The following is a 26460-nucleotide window of genomic DNA, read 5'->3' on the forward strand; positions in this document are numbered from 1 at the left end:
GATTGAAATGCATTAACCATTGTCAGTTTCCATGTTAATAACTCATGCTGTTCAAATAACAAGAAAATCAATTCTATCTAAAAACACACATATGTAACATCAATACTTATAATTAGGGAAAATTCTTTTCAAAAATGTGAAGGACATACCTGACAGGATTGCTGGTTAAGGACACCCTCAAAGACTCGAGGCAGTTAAGAAGTTTCTCTTCTGAGATGCCAGACCGTAATTCATGGATATATTCTTGGGAAGATAAGGTACATTCATGCTTGCTATTTTTCAGACCTCCCTACAAAGGCAAAGAGACATACTATTTTAGGCCAGAGTAAGAAATAAATTACTCTAACAAAACAGGAAATACTTATGCATATGATTATGTTATTTCATCACACAACTACAGAGAATGCTAGGCATATACGGAGGAGGTTTTTAATGCACGTTTTTGGTTATTGACTATTTAATACGAGTTTGATGATGTTATGTGCCTGAGAATATTCTAGTCACTACATTTCAAAGGGAAAATCATGGATAATGTTTTCAGTCTGACAGAGAATGTGGACACCTACTTTACATAAAGTGACAATATACTCTCTCAAGTGCTTGGATGAACAAATCCAGGTTTAAGATTACTCTGTCTCTGCTTCTGAAAAGTCCATCTTATTATTTTTGTAGGTTAAGAAATTTCCACTATCATTCAGTGAAATGTGATTAATATAAAACATTACATACAGGCCAAATGCATTCATTTAAATATGCCACAAGTCAAAGTGATTTATCAAAAGTAACATGCCATCTGAAAATTTACAAAGCAAAAAGCAAACTTCTTCAGTTCCAATTCAAACAAAATTTATTACGTGTTTAACTCTGTGCAAGGCATCGTGGTAGGTGCTGGGATAAAAAAGCAAAGACGAAACAATACCTGTCCTCAAGGAGCTTACAGTCTAGCGGGAAGCAACATCATGTACACAGATGTTATACATGTAAATATGTAGACACAGACATAGATATATATAGATACTGATGACATAGACAGATATAGGTATAGACATACGGACATCTATATTATATATACATACACACACACACACACAGAGGCAGCTAGGGGGTGCAGGGGAGAAAATGCTAGGCCTAGAGTCAGGAAGACCTGAGTTCAAATCCAGCCCCAGTCACTTACTAGCTAAATGTTCCTCGACAAGTCACTTAACTTCTGTCTGCCTCAGTTTCCCCATCTATAAAATGGGTACCATTATAATAGCACTTCTCTCACAGGACTGTTGGACCAAATGAGATAATATTTGTAAAGTGCTTAGCACAGTGCCTAGAACACAGTAGTTGCTTAACAATGCTTATTTCCTTCCTTTTTTTCTTATACGGACATACAAGTAAATACAACATGTGAAAATGGAGGCAGAGGAGAACATTAAAAAAGAAGAGAATTAGACAAAGCTGCAAATAGAAAGTGACATCTGGGCCTTGAAGGGACTTAGAGACTATAGGAAGTCAGAGGAGAAGAGAGAGGTTGTTCTGAGCAAGGGAGACATCTAATACAAAATTATGAAGACAGAAGATGGAATGTCATGAATGGGAAACATTCCCAGGCCGTTTGGCAGAGGGAGAGTGTGGCAGAAGCCACATGTACTAATCTAGTTTGGAACCACCACAGTTAGTCCCCATGAGCAACTGGAAATTCACCAGATAGGCCCTAAGTTTCCTGAAAAACCAACAAAACCATTGTCAAGGAAGACTTACTAAGCACTATAAACTGTGCTCGGTACTGAGGATACAGAGTCACAAAAACACAAATAAATCAGTCCCTGCCCTGAAACAGTTTAGGTTCTACTGGGGTAGGGGGGAGGGCTTGTTACAGAATAACATTGAGAATGTGACACAGACATGTACATAGAGAATGACCCTGAGACTCAAGGCTTTTAAGTGACTGACATGACTTCACAGTCATGAAATCCAGTGCAAGAGTTGGGCACCCAAGCTTAATGGACTCCCCCACTGCCAGGTGAAAAAAAAACTGAAATAAAGAAATCATTAAATGGAGATATAAAAACTAGGGACTGGTTTTTTTTTTTTAAACTAACAAAACAGACATAGAGAAACCTAGAAAACTTGTTATGAATTGGTACAGAGTAGACTGAGCAGAACAGGACAATAATGTATATAATGACTATAACACTGTAAAGGAAATTAAGAATTTCTATTAATACAATAATCATTCACGACTCCAGAAGACAATTACAAATCACGCTTGCCAGCTCTTAACACAGAGATGCTGGACTAGGTGTGCAGAATGAGAAGCGGTTTTGAAGACATGACCAATGCGTGTGTTCATTTTGCTTGATAATACGCATTTGTTACATGAGGAGACTTCGAGGTCTGTTATTTGGATTTTTTGGGGGGTGTTAGTAACAGAGACACAAAAAAGAGAAAACATCAATGAAAGTGTAAAAACAGACAAGAAAAGAGCAGAAGGGAATTCTGAGAGATACAAAGACAAGCAAGACAATTTGAGAACTACAACGTTAAACTTATTATACTCTTTTAAAAAAAATTGTACATAAGAGATTTACAGTTTTACATACAATCCTTTTCTGTTCTTTATGTAATGTACTGACCCTTTCATATGGGACCAGTTTGGTTGCTGAAAGGCGAAGGAGTATTTGTATAAAGAAAAATGATAAAAATTCACCTGCGAAGAAAAATGGGCAAGATAAAATATGAGGAGCAACACAGACTTTTCTGAGAACCATTGAGAGGACAAGCCCTTAAATCTCTTGGGAGATCCGGTTATGAACGAGGCAATGATAGCTGCAAGGCATTGTGGTCCACGTGGCCTTTCAGGTTTGCAAAGCACTTGACATATGTTATCTCAACTGATCCTCACAAAAACTCGAGGTAGGTGCTACTGTTAGTCCCATTTTTACAGATAAGGAAACTGAGGCAGAGTCGAAGTGATTTGTCCAGGGCCACAGCTTAGAAATGTCTGAAGCCAGATTGGAACTCAGGTCTTCCTGCCTCTAAATCTAGGGCTCTATCCATGGGGCCATGTAGAGCTGCTTTAAAAACAACCAACCAAATGAAAAACAACATTTTTAGAAAGTTAAAGTTTATAACTGAAAACAAAAAATTAAGTCAAACAATTGTCTGGGAACCACAGGAAGATTAAATAAAGACTGTTGGGTTCATACCTGACAAAGACAGATTTATTTCCTGAGTTTCACCTCATAAGGGAAAGGCTTCCCTCCCTGGAAAATCCATACATGCCAGCATGAGTGCAGAATGGGTGAGCAGGACCCTCCCAAAGGAGTGGGAGTTCGTGCCATGCTTGGCCTACACTTACATATGGAAAAGACTGTGTTTGATAATGTTTAACAAGTTCATAATAATAATTTTTAAAGATATTTTAAATGACTAAAAAAAGTCTAGGTGAGTAGTGATAAGGGACTGAAAAAAGAGGCCAGCCATGTGAGTAGAGGGAAGTAGACAGAGGCACCTGATGTAGAAACAGAAAGATCTGTTAACTGATCACTTATGTTGGGTGAAGGAAGTTTATGAACCTGGGAAACTAGAAAAATGGTAGTAACTTAGAAAGAATTAAGAAAGTTTGGAAGAAAATTGGGTTTGAAGGGAAAATAATGAGTTCTCTTTTAGACACGGTGAATTTGAGATGTCTCCAGGACATCCAGCTTGATATACTCAGTAGGCAGCTGATGCTGTGCGATGAAGGCTCAGGGGAAAGACGGGAGCCAGTTATATGGATCTGTGAATCATCTGCACAGTGATGACGAAAACTCTGGAAGCTGAACAAAGTCACAAATGGCAAAGGTATAGAGAGAGCCCAGGATGGAACGTAGGGGAATACCGACAGGTGAAGGGTTTATCCGTGATTATAATGTGACTCCATTTCTCCTAAAGTCCATATTTTATTTCATTGCTACTAACTTAGAATATTATATATATACAGGATTGAGAACTTAAAGGAGTCTTAGAGATCATCTAGCCTGACCCCAATTTTACTGCTGAGGAAACTGAGACCTAAATCAATTAAATCATTTATACAAGGTCACATAAGTAGCGGAACCAGAATCTTAAACTAAGGTCCCCTCTGACTCTGAGTCCAAAATTCTCTTCCTTATTTCATTATATAAGCAGCCAAAGATGGAAAGGATAGTGAGCGTTAATGAAGAATGATTTATGAACCCAATACTGTCAATTCCACACATTCCCACAGCCACAGGGGGTGTTTGACACAGGGGGCAAATCTATTTTTTGAACCTAGGCAGAAGGCAAAATGAGAATAGGGGTCAGTAAGTTTTACAGATTGGTTGACTTGAAACATTTTCAATAGGTCACATATCACAAGTACATATACTAGATAGGACTTAAGAAACATTAAGTTTTACTGAGTTATACAAAGGAGGAAACTGAGGCCCACAACATTTCAATGATTTATTCAAGACCTCACAACTATTCTGCAGCAGACCTTGGAATGGATCCCACAGGCACTCCAGTGCGCAATGAGCCTATCCTGCTTCATCATGTTCAATTATATATATGCTTATCTACATATATACATACCATATATACATATATACATATTATATACATATGTGTGATATATATATATATAAAATGAGCCTACACTGCTTTATCATGTTCAATTATATATATGATATATACTATATATATCATATTATATAAATTTTAAATCTCCATCACAAAAAAAAAATAAGGGATCTGGAGCCTAATCAATAAGGTTAAAGTTTTTTTAAGGTCACCTAATAGCAAAGGAATACAATAAATTAAAGTCTGGCTATTTTTACCAGGGCTGTAATACAAGACTGGCTTCTTATTAACATCCTGTTCTGATACTTAACAAAGGAAACAACCAGATAATGGATGGATAATAATGGAAATTTTAATTAGCTGCTCTGTATGAGATTAATGAAAATTACCACTGTGCCCATTTGATCTTTAAAAAATAATGCAGACAAAGTTAGCAATTAGTATATATCATGCTTTTCCAAAGCTAGGTGAACAAAAAACTTTCCTAATTTGAAGCTATTCCATAATTTGAAAATTATTAGGATAAAGGTATTTGTCAGCATAATAATATGTATACTTTTACATTATAGTACACAAAGAATCTAAAGGTATTTGGGGTCAACTGAGTAATCCTTTTTGATTAACTTAATTTCTGATTCAGTATGTTAATGGCAAATCTTACAAAAACAAACAATATTCTCATGGAAGGAAGGTTCTCAAGTTTGGATTACTTCTGATTTTAGATTGAATTATTCTGAACAAGAACATACTCCTCTACTGTAAATACAGACTTACAATTGGGGAAGAGCCTTCATGTTTTTTAACCTTTAGATATTTCTTCTACCAAAATTAACTAAAAGGTATTTAACAACATAAGATTCCATTGGATCTGTTAGTTTAAATTGTTTAAATAGTCATTATTTGGTAAAGGAAAGTTCAGCTTTAAAATGTATTCTCCCAGAAGGAGTCTCATACGTTAAAATCTGCACATGGTAAAATCACATGTGGGTCCATGAAAAACACATCAGAGATCATTTTGTTCTATAATTTTCAAATTAACATAAAACAGGGAGCCATCTGTTAGCCAAAGGTAACTTCCAACATCTTGAAGCGGGACCCACACAAATGGAGTCTTAACTGCAAGGGTACACTGTACATGGTGAGGTGTTTCAGCCGTTCCACTCTGAAGATGATACATTAAACCCTGGAATGCTACAAGGCCTTCTAAATGATATTCAGAATCACTAATGAGTATTTGCCCAATCTACACTAGATAAAGCAAATGAAGGAAGAAAACCTTTTACCAAGAGAATGATATACAAGTGAATGGACAGATCATTGAGTTGGTCTAAAGGTTCGTCCATCTTGGAAAGTTACCATAAAGGGACAAATTATTTTATCCCAAAGTAGAACAGGAAGAAAACAGCAGGATAAACTGGGAAATGATACATTTTACAGCACTTCAACAATCTCAAATTTCTACCCTGAATCATAATCTAATCTTTTTAAATAGCAATACTCTTCACTTAATGCTACATGACAGCAAATCATGGATTACCATCACCTCAGGAATAATTACAATTCCAGGTCAGACAAAGTACAATGGAGAGACTCACAGCAGGTATAAAAAGCCTACAGTGTACCTAAACAACGAATTGCATGCAAAAGTCGCTGCAAAACACTTCATCCAATATGTTGATGACCAAAAAAGAGCAACAAACACACATCGGATGCTCTCTTAAGTGCTGGGGATAGGAAAAAAAAGGCCAAAATGGTCAGTCTGAGGATGTCCAAGAGGCAATAGGTGATATGTGACTGTAGAGGTCAGCAGACAGACTAAGGCTAGATGTACTGATGTGGGAATCCTCTGCATAGAGATGATAACTGACCCTGTGGAAACTGATAAAATCACCAAGGGAAAAGTATAGAGGGAGAAGAAAAAAAAAAAGACCAGGATAGAGCTTTGGGGTATACCCATGGGGTGTACCCTGAATGCAGATCCAGGAAAGAAGACCGATAAAAAGAGTGGGAAGACAAGTAGAAGGAGAACCAGGAAAGAGCTGTGTCACTAGAATCTAAAAAGGACAGAATACGCAAGAGAAAAGAGTGATCAATAGTGTCAAAGGTTGCAGATGGGTCAAGGGTGAGTACTTGGAAAAGGCAATTAGATTTGGTAACTTTGGAGAGCAATTTCAGTTAAGTGATGAGCTGTGAAGACAGGTTGCAAGAGTTTAGAAGCAAGTGAGGGGAAGGAAAGTAGTGGCATCTAGTATAGATGGCTTTCTCACGGAATTAAGCTAAGAAAAGGAGATATAAGGATGATAGAGGGGATGGTGGCATCAAGTGATAGTTTTTTAAGGATGGGAGAGATATGGGCATGTTTGTGGGCAGCAGATAACTCCATGTATAGGAAGATAAATCATAATAAGCATTTATATAGTGCTTTATAGCTTTGTAAATATTATCTCTTTTTTATTCTCATTACCTGGGAAGTTGGTCCTATTATGTCTATTTTATAGATGAGAAACTGAGGGTCACTGAGGTTAAGTGACTTGGGCAAGGTCACAAAGCTAGTAAGTGAGACTGTTTCTGAATTCAGAGCTTCCTCATTCTACATTCAGGCTCTCTCCAATGCGGTGCTACCTAGTTGAAAGAATGGGCAGTACAGTGAAGAGCACAGCAATTTGCTGGAGAAGTCCAAAGGGATGGAGTGAAGTAGGTAGAACATAGTGGAGGAAGATATGCCAGGAAGGTGAGATGAGGAGGAGTGGAGAAGAGGGAGCTCTCCTGAACAGCCTCAGTTTTCTGTGGTGGGAAGAATTCAGGTTTGGGCCTCGGTAAGGTGTGAAAGGGATAGGATCTTGGTTGAGGAAGTCAAGAGCAGATGACAGCATAAAATGACAAAGGAAGGGGGTGAGATTACAAACACATATCCTCCTTATAGCACTGTTAGCCATGTGAGGCCTGTGGAAGCTATGTGGGAGGACACAGGAGAGAGCGAGATCATATCACTGGAGAAATACAATGTGTGATGAGCTATTACTTGTTCACTGGTTTTGTCAGCTACAATAGTGCACAAAGAAAGTTGTTTTCACCAACAGGGTTCTCTTTAAATCCCTCCAAACCTAGCACAGTGCCTGGCATACAGCCAACAATTTTGGCAGATGTTTTATGAACGATGTGCAGTTCCCACAATCCACTTCATCACTGCCCTATTTGAGAGAGAGGGAGCGGCTACAACAATACTATAAGCATCACTAGCAAGGTAAATAAAGATGATGAATCTGCACATTCCAGACCTTTGTACTTGAAAATTTCATCAAGTAAATGATCAAATGCTATATCTGTTCTTCAGAGAATGGACAACAGTCCATCCTATCACATCTTTTGGGGTGTGGGAATAAGAGATAAAACTATTATATGTAAATGAAGCCTGAAGACAATCTCCCCTAAAAGTACTTATTTCTTTTAGTTTCCACCTCAACATCTAACCTTTTCAGTAAGGGTTAATGTGTAAAATTGACCAACTTAAATATCATTTACTTAATCCCCCACTTATGTGCCAGTGTAATAGATATTCAGTAACAAAAAAAATGACCCAAAATGAGGCAACAGGAGAAAAACAAGAGACCTAGATAATGTAGAAACTAAATATTAAACCTCAGAACACTGGAAGCCAACTCTCTATCTAATTATCCATCTGGTGACAATACATGTACATAATTACATGTATGTATACCTGTCTTTATACACGAGTATATATATGTATGATTCAAACATGAAATGAATTTCAAATGCTTTGCCAAGTTCCTAATAACAATAATTTTTAGTACTTTCTACATAGACCTAGAAAAAATTATGAAATTCATATGGAGTAACAAAAGGTGACGACAAATCAAAAAAATGGCAAGGAAGGGAGATTATCAGTCAGTAGCAGATATCAAATGGCACCACAAAGCAATAATCTTTACTGATTTGGTACCAGTTTAAAAAAAAAAAAGAAAAAAGTTGATCTATAGAACAGCATAGTATCAAAGACAGAAGCATAGCTTTTGATAAACCCAAAGACTTCATTTTCTAGGATTCACAATTTGACAAAAACTGCTGGGAAAAGTGCAACCTGGCAAAAACGAGGTTCAGACCAATGCCTCATACCATACACCAAGATAAGTTGCAAATGTATACAGCTCCTATATATAAAAGGACGCATCATAAAAAAATTAGAGAAATAAGGAAGAAATTACCTCTCAGATTTATAGATATAGGAAGAGTTCATGACTAAAAAAATAATGAAAGCCTCACATGAGATAAAATGGAAACATTTGATTATATAAAATTTAAAAACATTTCACACAAATAAATCTAATTCAGAAAAAAAAAATTAGAAGAGAAACAAGTAATTGGGGAAGAAACCGTTTGCCACAAGTTCCTCTGATAAGGGTCTCACATCCAAGTCATATATGGAAGTGATTCAAAATTATAAGACTAAGATCCATTCCCCAATTGATAAACAGTCAAAGGATATGTACAGGCAATTTTCAAAGGAAGAAATTCAAGCTATCAATAGTCATAGGAAAAAATGTTTTATATCACCAATAATTAGAGAAATGAAAATTCAAGCAACTTTCAGGTACACTACAGCACACTACTGGTGGAGCAGCAAACTGGTCTAGTCTTTCTGGTAAGCAATCTGGTAAGCAAGGAAAGTTACCAAACTGTGTCATACTCTTTGATCCAGTTATACCACTACTAATCCTATATATCAAAGAAAACAAGGAAAAGGATTCAGATGTACAAAAATATTTATAGTGGCTCTTTCTGTGACAGACCAAAACTGGAAACTATGGGGGTGTACTCCTATTGAGGAAAGGCTAAGGAAATTACAGTCTATGGATGCAATGGAATATTATTACACCATAACAAATGATGAAATGGACAATTTCAGAGGAAAATGGGAAGACCTCTATGAACTGATTCAAAATGAAGTAGGCAGAACTAGAAGAATACTTCATACAATGATGACAGTGTTATAAGGACTTTAGAACTCTGATTAATGCAATGATAAACCACAAGTCCAAAATAATGAAGATGAAACAGACTACTTACCTCCTAACAAAAATGTGTTGAACTTAAAATACAGGAATATATATTTTCAGACATGGCTAATGTGGGAACTTGTTTTGGTGGACTATGTAGCTACACATTAAGGACTTTGTTTTTTTGTTTGAGAGTTTTCTTCCCCTCAATGTTGTTGAGGTAGGGAAGGGATAATGCGAAGGACAGGTTATTTTTTTTTTAAGATACTTGTTAATTGAAAAAAATAAAGACAATAAACTAAAGAAAAATACCTTCCCCAATATACCCAAGAAGTGGTCATCCAGTCTTTGTCTGAAGTCCTCCAATGAGGGTGGAACAAAACATCTGCCAAGGAATCCCGGTCCATTTAGGAATGCTCTAACTGTTAGAAAGTTTTTACTGACTTTGAGTCTTGAAAACGACTTCTTTACAAATCAATAGCTTTCTATATCTGACTACTAAATACTAAAGAGCTGTTGATGAAACATAACTTACCCTGGTGATTAGTAAGAGACAAAATGGTTCTTTTCAGCTCAACATCCTTACTCCACAAGCCCAAAACATTAAGAAATGTGCCAGATCTATAGTAATTAAAATTGCACCAAAAAGAAAAGATGGAAACATGTCCCAAAGAAAGTTGATAATTGTGAAAAAAAGCAGAGGGACAACTTTTCTTGTATTATAGGCTTTAAGATAGAGGGGCTCCTATATGTTATGTCCCTTCATGGTATATAGCCCAAGGAGGTCAAAGACTGAAAGTATACAGGAAGAGTTAATGACTGAAAAAGCAATGAAAGCCTCACATGAGATAAAATGGAAACATTTGATTATATAAAATTTAAAAATGTTTCACACAAATAAATATAATTCAGAAAAAAAATTAGAAGAGAAACAGGTAATTGAGGAAAAAAAACCCCAATGCATTCATACATTCCAAAATATTCACAACAATACTTCTGGGAATAGCCAGAAAAAATGGAAACAAAGTATATACCAATCAAGTGGGGAATGGTTAAGTAATGCTATATTATTAAATATTGCTGCACATAAGAAACAATAATATTGTAAAATATCACTGTACATAAACAAGTTTCTGAATAATAATTCAAAAAAACATTGGAAGACTTGGGTGAACTGATACAAAATGAAGTAATGAGAACAAAGGGAACATATACAGGATGTAATATAAATAAAATGATAATTAAAGGAATATTCAATTATGAATAACTACAATGACCAATTTTGACCAATGTGGGGAGAACAGAAGTAAGAGACGACAGGTGCTGCATACTCTTTGACCTACTGACACCACAACTAGGCCTATATCCCAAAGAAATCAAAGAGAGAGGAAACTGATTCATATATACAAAAACACTCTGTAGCAGCTATTTTTTTGTAGAGACAAAGAACTTGCAACTAAAGGGAGGCCATCAGCTGGAGAATGACTTAACAAATTATGGGATATGAATGGACGAGAAAGCTACTGTGCCAGAAGAAATGATGAAAGGTTGGGCTAGACATACTGAAAGGTTTTTCAGAGAAATCTGGGAAGACTTGTATGAACTAACATAAAGTAAAGTGAGCAGAAGAACTAGGAGAATGATTTACACAATAAAGATATAAAGATAAATGGCTTTGAAAGATATAAGAACTCTGATCAAGGCATTATTCAAGATGGATTACAGAGGACTGATGATCTTCTGTCAGAAAGGGGATTCATTCATGATACTGCATCTTATATACAATTTTGGGCATAGATAATGAAGGGATCTGTTGTGCCTAACTACAAATATTTGCAACAAGGGTTTTGCATTGTTTTTAAATTGGGGGACGTGGGGGGAGGGGCCCACACTGCTGTTGGAGGGAGAGAAAATACATGCATGTTCATTGAAAAGTAAATTTAAATGAAAAAGAGGCTATGGTCGTGGAAAATTGCATACATTGTTGGGTGTGTGTACTGTGTCAGTTAGTCTGCTTAACTGTTTTTCATTATTACTAGGGAAGAGGTTCAGTTGGGAGGGCTAAGAGGAGAGATATTTGGAAAAGACCCTGACCTAAAAATAAATTTATTTGTAAAAAAGCTTCTCTCCATATTATTTACGTCATCATTATTATTAAACATCTAAAAAATACAAAATTCTAGTGCCAGTTTTCTCCTAACACACAAAAGTTGCCTCCTTGATCATTTTAGATTGTGAAAGACATTTTAATGAAACTCAAGTCAAATAAAAAAATAAGGCAGATATTGCATGGATACAATTCCATAAAATAAATGAAAAGATATATATACTTAAATTCAGAAATTGTATGATGAATAATATATACTGTGTCAAGAATAACTTAATTCTGATGATGGCATATTTGATTAAACATATTGGAAAAAAATGGAAGTAAATATTTCAAGTGATGAAGAAATATTTTTCATATATACAACTCATATTGCATTTTTCTGCTGTTTTCTAAACTAGGTAATTCAGTTGCTTCGGCCACTATACCAAGGAGCCTGAAGCCAAATCTTCCATTCTAAAAGGAATTCATCGGGGAAGCGTGCCTCCAACTTCTTGGCAGGCAGTGGCCAATAGATAGGGAAGGGGCCACATATTTCAGACAAGGCCTTAACTGTTATAAGGGAAAATTCATTGGAGGTGGGGGGTGCAAGGTGGGGCAAGGAGTCATTGGGAAGTGACAAGGTTTGTTTTTTGTTTTGTTTTGTTTTTTTGAACACGAATAAACGGCTTTAAGAGAAAAAAAAAAGAGAATTGCTAGCTTCAGACCAAGAAAAGAGCTTTTACTGTGACATCCCACAACCTCCACTCTAACCAGCTATTTGACCAGTGCTTCAAGAGGCAGGCAGAGGGTGGCTTAGGACAAGCTACATTGGGAGTCAAAGGTTACTTCAGTGTTTGAAATCTGAGGAATAGGAATGTAGTACAATAATGAGTAATTCTGGCACAAAGAAAACAAGAAAGAAACAAGATTATCTCCATCTTCACTTATTCTGTCTAAAGCATCTAACATGGAAAATATACTCTTTAATCCTCCTCTCATCTTTTTTAGTTTAAAATCCTTTCAATTAGATTTCCAAGACACCTAGCAAATACATTCTTACCAGACTTTGTTAGGTATACTCCATTTCTGGCCAGGAATCTGTCATCCCTGTATTGTAAACCATGGTCCAGAAATCTAAATCCCATTCTTAGACTCCAAGTTCTTTCCAAATTAATTTTTCTCTTCTGCATCCCTTGCATTCAGTTGGTAACAAGGAGCAAAACATATGTGCCCCTGTGGTCTCCAGTTTCTTGTCCAAGACTTCATAACCACTGGCTACATTTGTTAGGTTGTCTCTGCAAATGTAATTTGCACCTGCAACAAACAACCTAACAAGTGTCATCCATTTTATAATCATGGGCAGTTTTCTGTTAGATCTTGGACACATACACATGCATAGGAAGACAACAATAGAAAGACAATGTACCCATCCTCCTATATAGTTAATGGGCCAAAATACCCATCTGCAATGTCTCTCCAAGGCAGATACATCATTTATAGTTTCCTTAAGCTTTTCTTGATTTGTTTTTATTAAGTAATTTATCTCTACTACAGAGTACCAAAATTTAATACCCTTACAATACACAGTAAATAGTACAAAACATAGTTTTTTCAAAGCCTTAACCTAACTGGAAAAGGCAACCAGCTAAGTATATGGCTGAACTATTATTATCCAAAGTAACTCTGTAACAGTATAATTACGGCATAATGGATATAGACCTGGCATGAAGATCAGGAAGACCTAGGTTCAAGTTTCAACTCTGACATGCACTGGCTATATGACCCTGGGCAAGTCACTTTAACTTCTCAATGTACCAGGCTGGAGGCATCAAATTCATCAACTCCGTGCTCCACATTAAATGTGTCACATGAACCATAGTTCATAATGATGATAATCAAAAAACCTGGCAACAGGACCCATTTCATGTGATTATTCATGTGCCTGCCTATTGGCTAGTAGCATTTTACCCCCACAGACATAAGTGAACATTTTCAAAACCAGAAACAACATCCTATTTTTATAAAATAATTATTTTAAAAACACTTTCTTTACAGATGACACTTTTCACTTAATATGTAGGCTGATCATTTGCTTCCCAGTGAGAAGAAAACACAAAGAAGTCCACAATTTAACACATATACCCCCTAAAAGCCTCCATTTCTCATCTCTCTATCACCCAAAGTAGAATGTAGGAGTTATTAATTATCCCCAACAGTCATGTTAAGATAATTAGGCCCAGTTTGTTAGTAATGTCATTATAAACTTCCTTCCAGAATTGACTATATGCCTTTCAGGCATACAAATATATTCAGTAAGGGTCTTAGAAGGCAAAGAGTATAGCTCATGATTCTTTAATGTAGATGTTTATTTTCCGTAAAAAACAACAATTTATGCTACATCAGTCAGATGTATACTGCCAGGTCCACATTTCTTCAAAGAGAAGGAAAAAAATAACTAACACCATCTGGAGTTAAGAGCATTAATGTGTCATTCAGATAGTCTCAACTGGTAGACTTCAGGGTAAAATTCTACAAAGAATAAGTTGCTTTAATGTGTAGTTTGGGGGGAAATAGGAACTCTTTCAGAATAAGAAATCTAACTCTCATAAGGAAAATTGGAAATTCAGAGTACATTTTGGCAAGTACCAATACAAAGACTCATTTACTGACTCACAGACCTTTATGAGATACCTACCCCTCTTGAAGGTATTGTGGTGGATAGACACCATAAGGTATGTAGGAGGGGTAAGACGTGGTTCTTGCCACAATAATCCAATAATAAGAAAGCTTTGCCCTTCACTGATTATCAAAAATCTTACTGATCTATCAGAAATCCAAAGGCTCAGGGCAGCAAACATAGCATCATAGATTTGCAACCAGAAGAGCTAATAGAGGGGCAGGGAGGTGGCGCAGTGGATAGAACACCGGCCCTGGAGTCAGGAGGACCTAAGTTCAAATCTGGCCTCAGACCAAACACTTGACACTAGCTGTGTGACCCTGGGCAAGTCACTTAACCCCAACTGCCTAAAAATAAAAAAAAAATAAAAATAAAAAAAGAAGAGCTAATAGAGGCCTTCTAGTCCAACCCCACCATTTTATCAATGTGGAACTGAAGCCAAGAGAAAGGAAGTGACTTTCCTAGGTTCAAAGAGCTAGTAATGTCTGAACTAGCATTTGAACTGAGCTCTTTTTGACACCAAGTCCAGCACTCTAGCTGTTCCAGCATGCCTCCCTATCCAAGGCCTCACAAATACCTAATCACTAGGTTACGATTCCAAACCAGATCCTTTTACTACAAATGCAGCTCTCTTTTCTACACAGGGAAGCCTAGTGCCTGTTCTAAATGCAGGGTATGCCTCACCCCCCTACAACCTCCGCATGACGCTATGGAAGCGATCCCGGGTTTTAAGTCAGTTTGGCCCAGGTGACCATCTGACCACTAAGCCTCTTTTGCTGGATCTTCAGCCCACTTCATACAGATCTCCTACTAGGCTCTATTCTAGGCCCTTTTCTCCGCTTCCTTTATCATTTGTTTCTTGTTCATATCATGAGTTTCCATTGATTAACTGTTCATTTCTATACTGATGACTCCCAAATCTATAGCCTTCCTCCTGAAATACAGTCTTACTTCAAAAATTGCCCGCAGAGGGGCAGCTAGGTGGTGCAGTAGATAGAGTACCGGCCCTGGAGTCAGGAGGACCTGAGTTCAAATCTGGCCTCAGACACTTACTAGCAGTGTGACCCTAGGCAAGTCAACCTCAAATGCCACAAAAACAAAAAATCCCTGCACACAGGACATCTCCACATCAGCATCTTTAACGCAGTATGTTCAAAATATAACTGATATTTCCCAATAAAACCCTTTTCCAAATTTCCTTTTTCTATCAAGGGCCCCCATAATCTTCCTAGTCATCCAGGTTTACAACCTGGGAGTTATCTTTGACCTTTCTCTGTCCTTCATCCACACCCCCACAATCCAATCCTTTAGCAGTCTTGTCGATTCTATCTCCACAATATTTCTCATCTATCTGTTTCCTTTGCTCTACTCAAATAGCCACTACCCTACAGAGGTGTATGACTTATTTAGGAAGGGAAAGGAAGAAGCATTCATATAGATAGCACTTACTATGCACCAGGCACTATGCTAAGCACTTTTTATAAATGTTATCTCATTTAGTCCTCACAACAACCCTGAAAGGTAGGACTCTTATTATCTCCATGTTATAGCTGAGGAAACAGAGGCAGACAAGTTAAATGACTTGCCAAGGATCACACAGCTAATAAGTTTCTGGGTCCCATTTGAACTCAGGTCTTCCTGACTGCAGGCCTGGTGCTCTAATCACTGCGCCACTAACTCAGAAGAAACAATACTTTTGACATGGCTGCATTTTGTCATGGCAATCATTGTGTGTTTCAATGACTCTAGACTGATCATGAAATAACCATGACCAATGAGCTATGGGCTGCTTTCCTCACCTTTATTTAGCTCTCCAAAAGTACTGGCTTTTAAGGCACATACATGTATTTCATTGCTCTCTTTTGCTGTATTTTTAAATTTTGTTGTTTAAAAGGAAGATATTACCGCAAAGGATCACAAATGTACCTCTTAAAGAGTCTACTTCAATGAACTTTAGATCTGTTGCAAAAGTTGGTGGTGTGGAAAGGCAAAAAATTGGAAGATAATTCAAAGCCACTTTGGAAAGGATTAGCCTCACAAAACCACAAAGGAAAGTGCAATTAAAAAAAAAGAAAAGAAAAGAAAAATGAAAAACAGTGCAAGGGAGAAGAATAGCAAATAGACCAATCACAAATTACCAAACCACTAACCACAGCTATGAAGAAAAACTGTGGCATGGGCAAGACAACTGAAGAATGAGAAGACTGAAGACGGAAAAAGGGTAATTTTCATTTATGACATTTACTTTTTCTTTCAGAGTTCTATCAAAATCTTTGCCAGAAGAAGTACAGATGAGGCAATGCCTGAGCATTTCATCTTTACCAACAAATTGTTTTGAGGATTATTTTTAAACTTTCAGGTGGTCCTAGAAATCAAATGTCTACTGAGGGAATAAAGGATTCTGATAAATATATCACTACACTGAGAAACTGAATTCATCCTTATTACATGCAAATTTCTAGATGGATTATATCAACATGACCTAGTACCACACCATATATCATGAAAGGTTAAGAAATTTATTCAATAAATAAAAATGTATATGCTTTAGTGAGGTAGAAACTCATCTCATCTAAACTACATTGAAAAGTCATGGCTTATAATCAAAGCTATACTTAGAAAAATGGATTCTGGTCATCAAAGGGATGCTTAATGTCCATTATGATATAAGTATAGATTCCTGATGAAGAACTAAAGAATGTGTCAAAGGTTAATAAACTCAGTGCCAAATTGTATTAAAACAAGTGATTGCAGCAAAAGAAGAACATGTTATATGTAAAAAAATATAAAAAAGTTGTAAGATTTATTTATATATCAATGAATTTTACTATTAGACATTGTCCCAAGTATTTCTCAGAGCATCGTGATTCAGGTCATCATCACCTCTAACCCATCTAGTCCAAGAGACTCCTAATTGGTCTCTCTGTTTGCTCTGTCTCCTGTGTGCAGTCTATCTTCCACCTAGCTCTCCTATTCATACTAATGAAATACAATTCTGACCATGTCTCTGCTCTGCTCAAAAACTGACAGTGGCCATTTATGGTCTCTAGAATAAAATCCAATGGTTCTCAGTCTGTCTTATAAAACCCTCTACAACTTAGAGCTAACCTTTCTATCAATCAATCATATGGTATTTATCAAGTGCCCATTACATGATAGGTATCATGCTAGGCAGCGGAGACATAAATACAAAGAACGAAACAATCTCTATTCATAAGGAGCTTACATTGTAATGGAGGGAGACAACTACATACTTATGTATATACATATACACACATATATATTTATATACACATATAATATATGTATGTATCCAGCATACATGTAAAATGAGTAAATACGAATACATACAAAGTAGTTTATATAAATTATAAAGACAAACACAAGTTAATTTGAAATGGAGGGCACTAGAAGTTCGGGGATCAAGAAAGGCTTGGTGTAGATGGTCATTAAACTGCACCTTAAAGGAAGAGATGGACTCCAAGAGGCATGTGCCATCTTCTTACCTCTGCCCAGTTATGGGAAGGGAAGAGAACAAGTATTTATTAAGTGCCTTCTATGTGTCAGACACTGTGCTATGCACTTTACGAAATATTATTTCATCTGATGCTTGCAACATCCTGTGAGATAGGCATCATTTTGAGTCCCATTTTATAGTTAGGGAAACTGAGGCAGAAAGAGGTTAAATGACTTGCTCAGGGTCACACATCTGGCAATTGTCCAAGGCAGGATTTGAACTTAAGTCTTCCTGACTCCAGGCCTAGCAGTCTATCCACTGTACCACCTAGTGAACTCAGTTACATGTGATGACCAGAGCAAATGCACGGAAAGGTATCTTGTGTATGTAATGAACAGGAAAAGAACAATGAAAAAGCTAGTTTGGTTGAATAACTAAGTGTGGGAAGGGGAGTAATGTTCAGTGAGGCTGGAAAGATAGGCTAGGGCAAGGCTATACAGCTTTAAAAGCTAAACAAGAGTTTCTATTTTATCCTAGAAGCGATAGGAAGTCACTGGAGATGATTGAGTAGAGGAGTCAAATTTGTGTTTAAGGAAAATCCCAGTGCAGCAGTGTGTAGGATGGACTGGAGTAGTGAGAGAGTAGAGGCAGGAAGAGCAATCAGGAGGCTGTTACAATACTCCAGGTGGGAGGTGAGAAAGGTCTGAACTAGCGTGGTAACCATGTGACTAGAGAAAGGGTTGGATTTAAGAGATGTTGTGATGACAGATTTGGCAACTGATTGGAATAACAGGGTGAGGTGACAGAGTGAGGAGTCCAGGACGATGTCCACATTAATTTAAGTGAGAAGTGAGGAGGATCTAAATGAATGTGGTAGCCATGTGAACAGAGAGGAGGGACTGGATAAAAGATATACTGTGGCAATAGAAAAGGCAAAATCTGGTAGCTCACTGGCTACGTGAGGTGAGAGAGATTGGGGCGTTAAGGAAGATACCCAGGCTATGTACTTGGGAAACCAGAAGGATAAGGATCCCTTCTTTCAACAATAATAGGGAAGTCTGGAAGAAGGGAGGGTTTGGAGGCAAAGAAAATTAGTTTAGTTTTAAACAAGTTAAAATTATGACGCCTCATATTCAGTTTGAAATGTCCAACAGGTAAAAGGTGAGAGGGGACTTAAGCTCAAGGCAAATACTAAGACTGGATATTTAGTTCTGGGAAGTAAATATTGACATTAAACTCTGAAGATATATAGATCTACAAAGTTAAATTCGTGGGAGCTAATGAGGTTTCTGAGAGAAAGAGTACATAGAGGGAGAAGAGGACTCAGAACAGAACATCAGAGAATAGTGAGGCAGCATGATATGAATGATGAGACAGCAGAGGAAATTGAGAAAGGGTAACTAGAAAGGTAGGAGAATCAGGAGAGACTAATGCCATAAAAACAGAGAGGAAGAGCTGGTCAATAGATGCAAATGCATCAAGTAGGTGGAGAGGGATTATGACTGAGGGGGAAAAATCATCTCTAGCAATTAAGAGGTCATTGGCAAATTTGGACAGACATGTTCCACTTGAGTGATGAGGTTGGAAAGCAGACAGGATTGCTGGGGATATATTGTCATCAGAAAGAAGCCAGGTTTCAATGAAAACTACTAGAGGGAAGATGTGTGAGAGGATTAGGGTAAGGATAACAGGAAGTTAGTCCACTACGGAACCAGAATTCCAAAGGGCACAGTGGAAGAGGTAGGCAGGGTTGGAGTGACAAATGAACAGGGTTGGATTAAGGAAGATGGGGATGAGAGAATGAGAGACACTAATGCATTATGAATTCATATGTATAATGGCGTAACATATATCTTCCATTCTCAATGGGTAGGGAAAGGGATAGAGGAAAGGAGGGAATTTAGAACAAAATAAAAATTAAATTTTAAGAAGAAACTAATGCATTCAGTGTTTTTGCTGATACATAAAAATTAGCAAAAAATGATTCTATATTTTTAAATAGAGCTATTATGACAGTATCCACTTCTTAGCAGAATGCTACACAGATAAATTAGATATAGGAGGCACCCTACTTGCATGTTTTACATACAGGAAGCTAATCTGCCTTGCCTGGGGCCAAAGTTCAGAGCAACGTCTTCCTCTCCTAATCCAATTCACCAAGGAAAGCTTCCCATTTCTCTCCATTTCCCCATAGACCTATACGTATGATAATGGCCTTACACAGAATTCCTGCTCTCAAAGGTAACATCATAACAGAGAGAGCAAATACTGTGCCAGGAACTCAAACCCAAGTGAACAAATTCTATAGTAGAAATTTTGATTCACACAAAGTGCAATCATGAGACCACAGGAGTTGGAGCCCTACATCTCAGAAGTTATCTAAACCAAATCCCTCATTTAACAGGGAAGTTCAAACAACTTCTTCAAAGTTACATAGGAAATATCACAGGCACGATTTGAATCCAGGTGTTCTGGCTCCAGAGTCATTGATCTTTTCACTCTGACATAGTGCAGATAAAGGATACCAGCTGTGGGAAGAGACCACAGCTCACCACAGCTCTCAAGAATCACTTGCCTGGCAAAAGCAAAAGCAAGAAGCCAGATCAGCAATCCTGAATATCAATGGTTGCCTGTCATAGGAATCAGAATAGTCAGAGTGGCAAAGAAAGGAAGCATTCCTTGCTGACTCATCCATTTTAGTTCTCTGATACCTCTTACTGACCTCTCCCTATCAAGATATGAATTTTTCACCGTGCCCATACCATCTTGTTTTGGTAGCTTTGTTGGGTATCATTGCTTGCATGGATGCTGCAAAGAAGGTAAAGGGAAGCATAAGGTTTAACTAGATCATTCCACAGTAACTTTGGTTCAGAACTAGCTAAGGCATTAGTACATTGCTGTCACCTTTAAAGGCAGGGAACTGGCCTTTCGCGTGCACTATTTAACATGTGTATCAGTAACTCGTCTTTTAAAACTTTTTATCAACTCAATAAGACTCAGAGAGTCAAAGCAGGTGCTGTTGTAGTAGAGGAAGTTTTCTCATCAAGAGCGCTCTTCACAGAACCGAGGAAATCACAGGTCGGGTCCAAAGCCGAATCCAATCAGCGATTTCGATGAAGGTCTATTTTCCGCATTTGCAGATGGTGCAGAGATGGGAGAGTTAATGTATGTGGCTCCCAAAGGACCCGAACGGGCTCGGATGATAAGGTGAAACATAGATGGTGACATTTAATTAATGGGGTTAAGTGTAAAGTCCCAAACTTCAGTTCCAAAAACCAACTTTCCAGCACAGTATGGGACAGCATAACTAGACAATAAATTATCTGAATAAAAGAGAGTTTAAGCTGACAGAAAATTCAATATGGGACAAAAATAAATTTGATCTCGGAGTACACCAAAAGTCCCCAGAACAAGGGACATGGCAGGGACAGGAAATATCTTTCTAAGCTCTAAGCAGACTTTAGTTAGGATACTGACAGGCTGGCATGTGTCCAGGGGGGAATAACTAGGATGATGAGAAAACACTGGAGACCATGTCATGCAAGGACTGACCAAAAGAACTAGACATGTTTAGTCTAGAGAAGATAAAGTTTAAAGCAACCACGAGAGAAGTTTTCATATACCTGAAGGGCTACGGTATGGAAGAGGAACTATATTTGTTCTCCGTGGCTCCATAATGTAGACCTAAGAGTAAAATTAATAATAATAATAATAACTTCTATCATCCTTTAAGATTTGAAAAGCACTTTACCTATATTATTTTATCATCATAATACTCCTGGTGAAGTAGGGGCTATTATTAATCCCCATTTTACAGATGAGGAAAGTGAAGCTGAGAAGGGATAAGTGATTTGCCTAAGATCACACAGCTAGTATTATGGTACAAGATTCAAACTCAGGTCTTCTTGCCTTGAGGCCACCCACCACCTCGCTGCCTCCCTAGCAATGAATAGAGGTGGCGGTAAGGCATCTACAGATTTAATACATATGAAAAAAAAACCTTTTGTAACTGTTCACACTATCCAAATGCAGAATGGGACACCTTAGTAGGTAATGATTTCTTCCTTCATGAAGGTTTTTAAGAAAAGGTGAGATGATTATTTGGGAATGTTGATAAGAGGATTCTGCAGATAAGGGTAAGACTAGATGGCCCTCTGAAACTACAGAGCATTCTTCATTCTACAATTTCATTCTTTTCAGAATTAGACCACATTACTTCAGAAAGAAAACATGCAAAAATCAGTCACTTGCTAATAGTGAATTTTAAAATACTTTACTTGAATTAAAAAAGTATAAATTTACAAACAATTTCCATTTCAATTGGCTTTGTGAGCCCAATTATTTTCTCTTTCATTAAAAAACAATGATATTCAAAATTATCTTTATTAATATTCAACCTCTAAATAATGTCCTCTATATTTCAGCAGGGCCTGACTACCAATTTGCAAGTGAGGTATACATTTCTGCATATGTGATCTCACACAGACAAGACAATAAATTGACTTTTTTGTTATTAACCTTTAGAGGCTGTCAATCAGAAAATGTTTCAATTGGCAAGGATAATAAAGTTTGAAAGTAAAATACAACTTTTGCCATCAAACCACAGACTATTAACTTCAGTAATTTTGTGAAATATTACAACTCTTTTAAAAACAATCACAAAAAAAATTAGAATATTTCACTAATCCCACAAGCATCTTTGTAAGTTAAGACATGTTATCCCCATTTTATAGATAGGGCAAGTTTCTTAATCAAATATGGCCATGCTACACACAGTGACAAATGGAGCTGGGGATAGAAGCTAGGGCATCTGACTTCCGGTCCAATGTCCTACCCATTAGTCATTTTCTCTTTCATGCCTCTGACACTTCACATTGTCCTAAAATGCTGTTCAAGATCACTTCTTCTCCAGAGGATGAGCTCAGCCAGCAAGGCCACAAAGATACAAAATTTGAAGAAAAAGGAATTTTTTTTTTAGGTTGTACATACAACAAACTAGTAGAATATTGCACAGAAATAACAAAGCAAAAGTAACATACCTGTCAGGAAAAAAAAAATAAAAACAACATTGATTAAGTGTCTACTAAGTGCCATGCACTGTGTTAAGCACTGGGGATGAGATTCAATGTCCTCAAGTAGCCCACAATCTAATGAGGGAAGACAACATACAAAAAGAAGCTGAAACACAGAGGGCTGGGGTGGTGGGCATGTGGCCAGGAAGATGTGGGAAATGATCTCAGGTGTGAGTCACAGAGTTGAGTTTATCTTGCAGATTGTTAAGTTTCTGGAAATGACTTGTTCATTCTTCGTTTTTGATCTAGGAGATCACCAGGTCAGAAACGATGGGGTGAATTTCCTGGGTGCCCACTTCAAACAGAGGGTCTGGGAAGAACACCCTGATGTCCACTCCCCAGCCACTCCGACGCAAGGCAGGGAGTGCTGAGGAGGTAGAAGTTTCAGAGTTGATTTCATCTTGCAGAATCATGAATTTCTGGAGACAGTGAAATCCAGAAGATCAGCTGGGCAGGCAATAAAGTTCGAGGTACATGAAAATACTCAGCAAGCACAGTTACTGTTGGAATAAGAGACTTCTAGTATGTGAATAGACGTGGAAAAAAATACACAGAAATCTGTGTTCCCTCTCTAATACAAACTGATTAAGAGAGGCTAGGTGGCACTGTAGTGGACAGAGCACTAGGCCTGGAGTCAGGAAGACTCATCTTTCTAAGTTGAAATCTGGCCTCTTACTAGCCATGTGACTTTATGTTACTTAACTCTGTTTGCCTCAGTTTCCTCATCTGTAAAATGAGCTGGAGAAGGAAATGGTAAACCACTCCAATATCTCTATCAAGAAAACCCTGGCTGCCCTGACGAGGCCGCCGGGGCTGTGGGTCGCGGTCCCTCGGGGAGATCGGATGCGGTTAATGGTGAAGGGTGGCCTCCCCCACCACCTGGGCCCTTCCCGCCTCTGAGGGCTGCCCGGGGTGGCCAGTGAGTGTAAGTTTTTCTTACCAGGTATTAACAATATGGATGCCGAACAAACAGGACGAGCGTTTCCCAGAGTGACACCTTTGCAGCAAATGACTGCCTCACGTACCGAAGCTATTCTTACATCACTAATGGTGACACCTTTGGATGGTGTTAAAATTCGTCTCCAAGTTCAGAACAATCAACATGGAAATGAAATGTCAATATCTCATCTCCTCTTTTGTCCTTTAGTTTTGCAAATAGGAAGCCTTTAATAAGGACTTTTCATTCATTTATTCCTACAGGCCACACATTTCCAGATTCTCCAATCACTTTAATGGAAGTGACCAAGTACTAAGGGAAGTCATGGCCAATTCCTGACAAATACCTGGGGGAATCTTGGCAGTACGACATGGCACAAGAGTCATTAGAGTGATTAACTCTCAACACCAGAAAGGGAGGAAACAATACTTCCTGCAGGGTCTCTCAGGTACGTTGGTAAATGAGTCATAGCTATGGGTCTAAATTAAGCAACACCTTCTATTGCCGCAAGGCAGGGTCGAACTATTCCATTTTAAACCACCACCAAAACAGCAATTTATCAAAATGACCAAGGACCAAAAAGAGCCAAAGGAAAACTGTTTGGGATGGCAAAAGTTATTATCCTAAAATGAAACCTCAAACATAGCTGCCTACTTACTATAGATGAGCTATCTGGAGTTCCCGATAGCCATGACCTTAGCATTTTTATTATTTAAATATTTTGAACCTGGTGTTATTCGTATCGAAGGCACGACGACAGATTTTCTAGGTCTTCTCATGTCCAATGATCTCCTCAATCTCAATTCTCTTTCACTTTTCACAATTTAAGATTATCCCATGGAAAGATTTCATATGTTAAGACTAAAAATTGTATTCAAATTAATAACAGTATATGTTGCTTATTTTGTTTACCTTTACTTCATTGTTACAAGGGAGGGTCCCCTTGGGGCAGGGAAGTCATTGGGAAGAGGCAACCATCAACTGGGAGAGGAGGAATCAATGCTAACAATAGTGTAAACTTCACCCAATCTTGGTCATGTACTTAAAATCATAAAGCCTTGAAAAAAGCACCATTAGGTGGTGTCAAAAAGAACAAGTTCAATGACTACATAAAGATTTTCACTGTCAGTATAACTGATAGGGAAAAGCTCTAAATCTTTGTTGGGTATAGACAACACTGTTGTTTCAATCTTCTCGGTCATGACCTAAGTCAAACTCGATTGTGTGAGTCCTTCTATTGGACAACATAGAAAGAAAGTTTTTGTCTTTGCACCCATTTAATTTAATTTTTTAAATTCAATTTCACAGAAGTTACTGAGCATCTAGTAAGCTAACTATGTGACATAATGAATTGGGTTTGTGCAATGGAAGAAAGAGTCCAATTATTTCATAAAACTCATAGCATTCTGCTGACAAAAATACACCACCAGGAAAGGAACACATTCCAAAGCTCTGGCAGGCCAATGTACTTAAAAGACACCCAGCTTTTCCACAGACATTTCAATAATCAGGCAGGAAAAAACCAAATAGATACAAGATGCAACCACGAACCAGATTTTAGAAGCCTTCTATAGCCCTTTGGAGTTTGAAAAAGCTACCATGACAAGACTCTTCTTCCACCGGCCTAACTAATGGCTCTTTGGAATAATAATATGCAGGATTTGAACATTTCTGCAAACACGTAAACTCTTATTATTCTTTTTTGGAGAACTTAGCTTACCTTAGCTTGGCAGTGGGATAACCAAACACTCAGGTCCAACAAAATCCACAACATCTACACTCAAAGAGCTTTCACCTCACCTTTTCATGGAATACATTAGAAAAGCAAAGTATGAAGACAAATATTCTCAACACTGTAATAGATAGATATATTCAGATCTTGTTCTCCCACATTAAATGATAAGCTTCTTGGGGACAACGGCCAAGTCCCATATTTCTTTGATAAATCCCCCAGTACAGTAGGCACACTGCAACGAAGGGAGGAGATGAGCAATCAATAATGTGCCAAATGAAGAAAAGAAAAAAAAAAGGAGGTGGACAAAGACATCAGCTGCCTAATTAGAAATCTGCAGCATTTTCCTTTTCAATTAACAAGAAAACTCTAATATTAGCAGCATATTAAGCTTCAGCACTTTTAACATACAAGAGAGTCTAACTATAAAATGCACTCCCAACCACACATATAGCCAAGATGGGCCAGGCAGTGTGGTTTCAGGAGAAGATCATGACAGAAAAGTTGGGTCCTAGTTGTAAATCTATTACTAACACATTATGTTATGCAAATTGTGATATATGTTAGTGATAACTGTGAATTTTTTAAAAAGATTGCCAGAATAAGGAAAAGAGCCAAGTATTTGTTATTTTTTACCAAGACCAGCCATTTTTCTTCACTTCATCTTGTTAAGTATCACTGCTACTTTTTTACAAATTATTTCAAAAGACAGAATTGTTTGGTTGTGTCTAACTCTTCATGACCCTATTTGGAGTTTTCTTGGCAAAGATACTGGAGTGGTTTGCCATTTCCTTCTCTGGCTCATTTTCAGAAGAGAAAACTGAGGTAAACATGGTTAAGTGACTTGCCCAGCGTAACACAGCTAGTAAGTGTCTGAGGTTAAATTCGAACTCATGAGGATGAGTC

At 37.6% G+C, this 26460-nt stretch overlaps 1 protein-coding gene across 1 annotated transcript in view; it reads right to left on the minus strand.

The window, feature by feature from the left end:
• DIAPH2 (diaphanous related formin 2) overlaps nucleotides 1-26460 on the minus strand; it is a 770217-nt gene that overhangs the window by 646107 nt on the left and 97650 nt on the right. Inside the window, exon 6 of the mRNA XM_027838327.1 lies at nucleotides 150-289. Coding sequence (XP_027694128.1) covers nucleotides 150-289 — 140 coding nt within the window. The remainder of the gene's footprint in view (nucleotides 1-149; nucleotides 290-26460) is intronic.

This window comes from Vombatus ursinus, unplaced genomic scaffold, assembly GCF_900497805.2.
Source record: "Vombatus ursinus unplaced genomic scaffold, bare-nosed wombat genome assembly UNPS02004577.1, whole genome shotgun sequence".
Classification (NCBI taxonomy): domain Eukaryota; kingdom Metazoa; phylum Chordata; class Mammalia; order Diprotodontia; family Vombatidae; genus Vombatus; species Vombatus ursinus.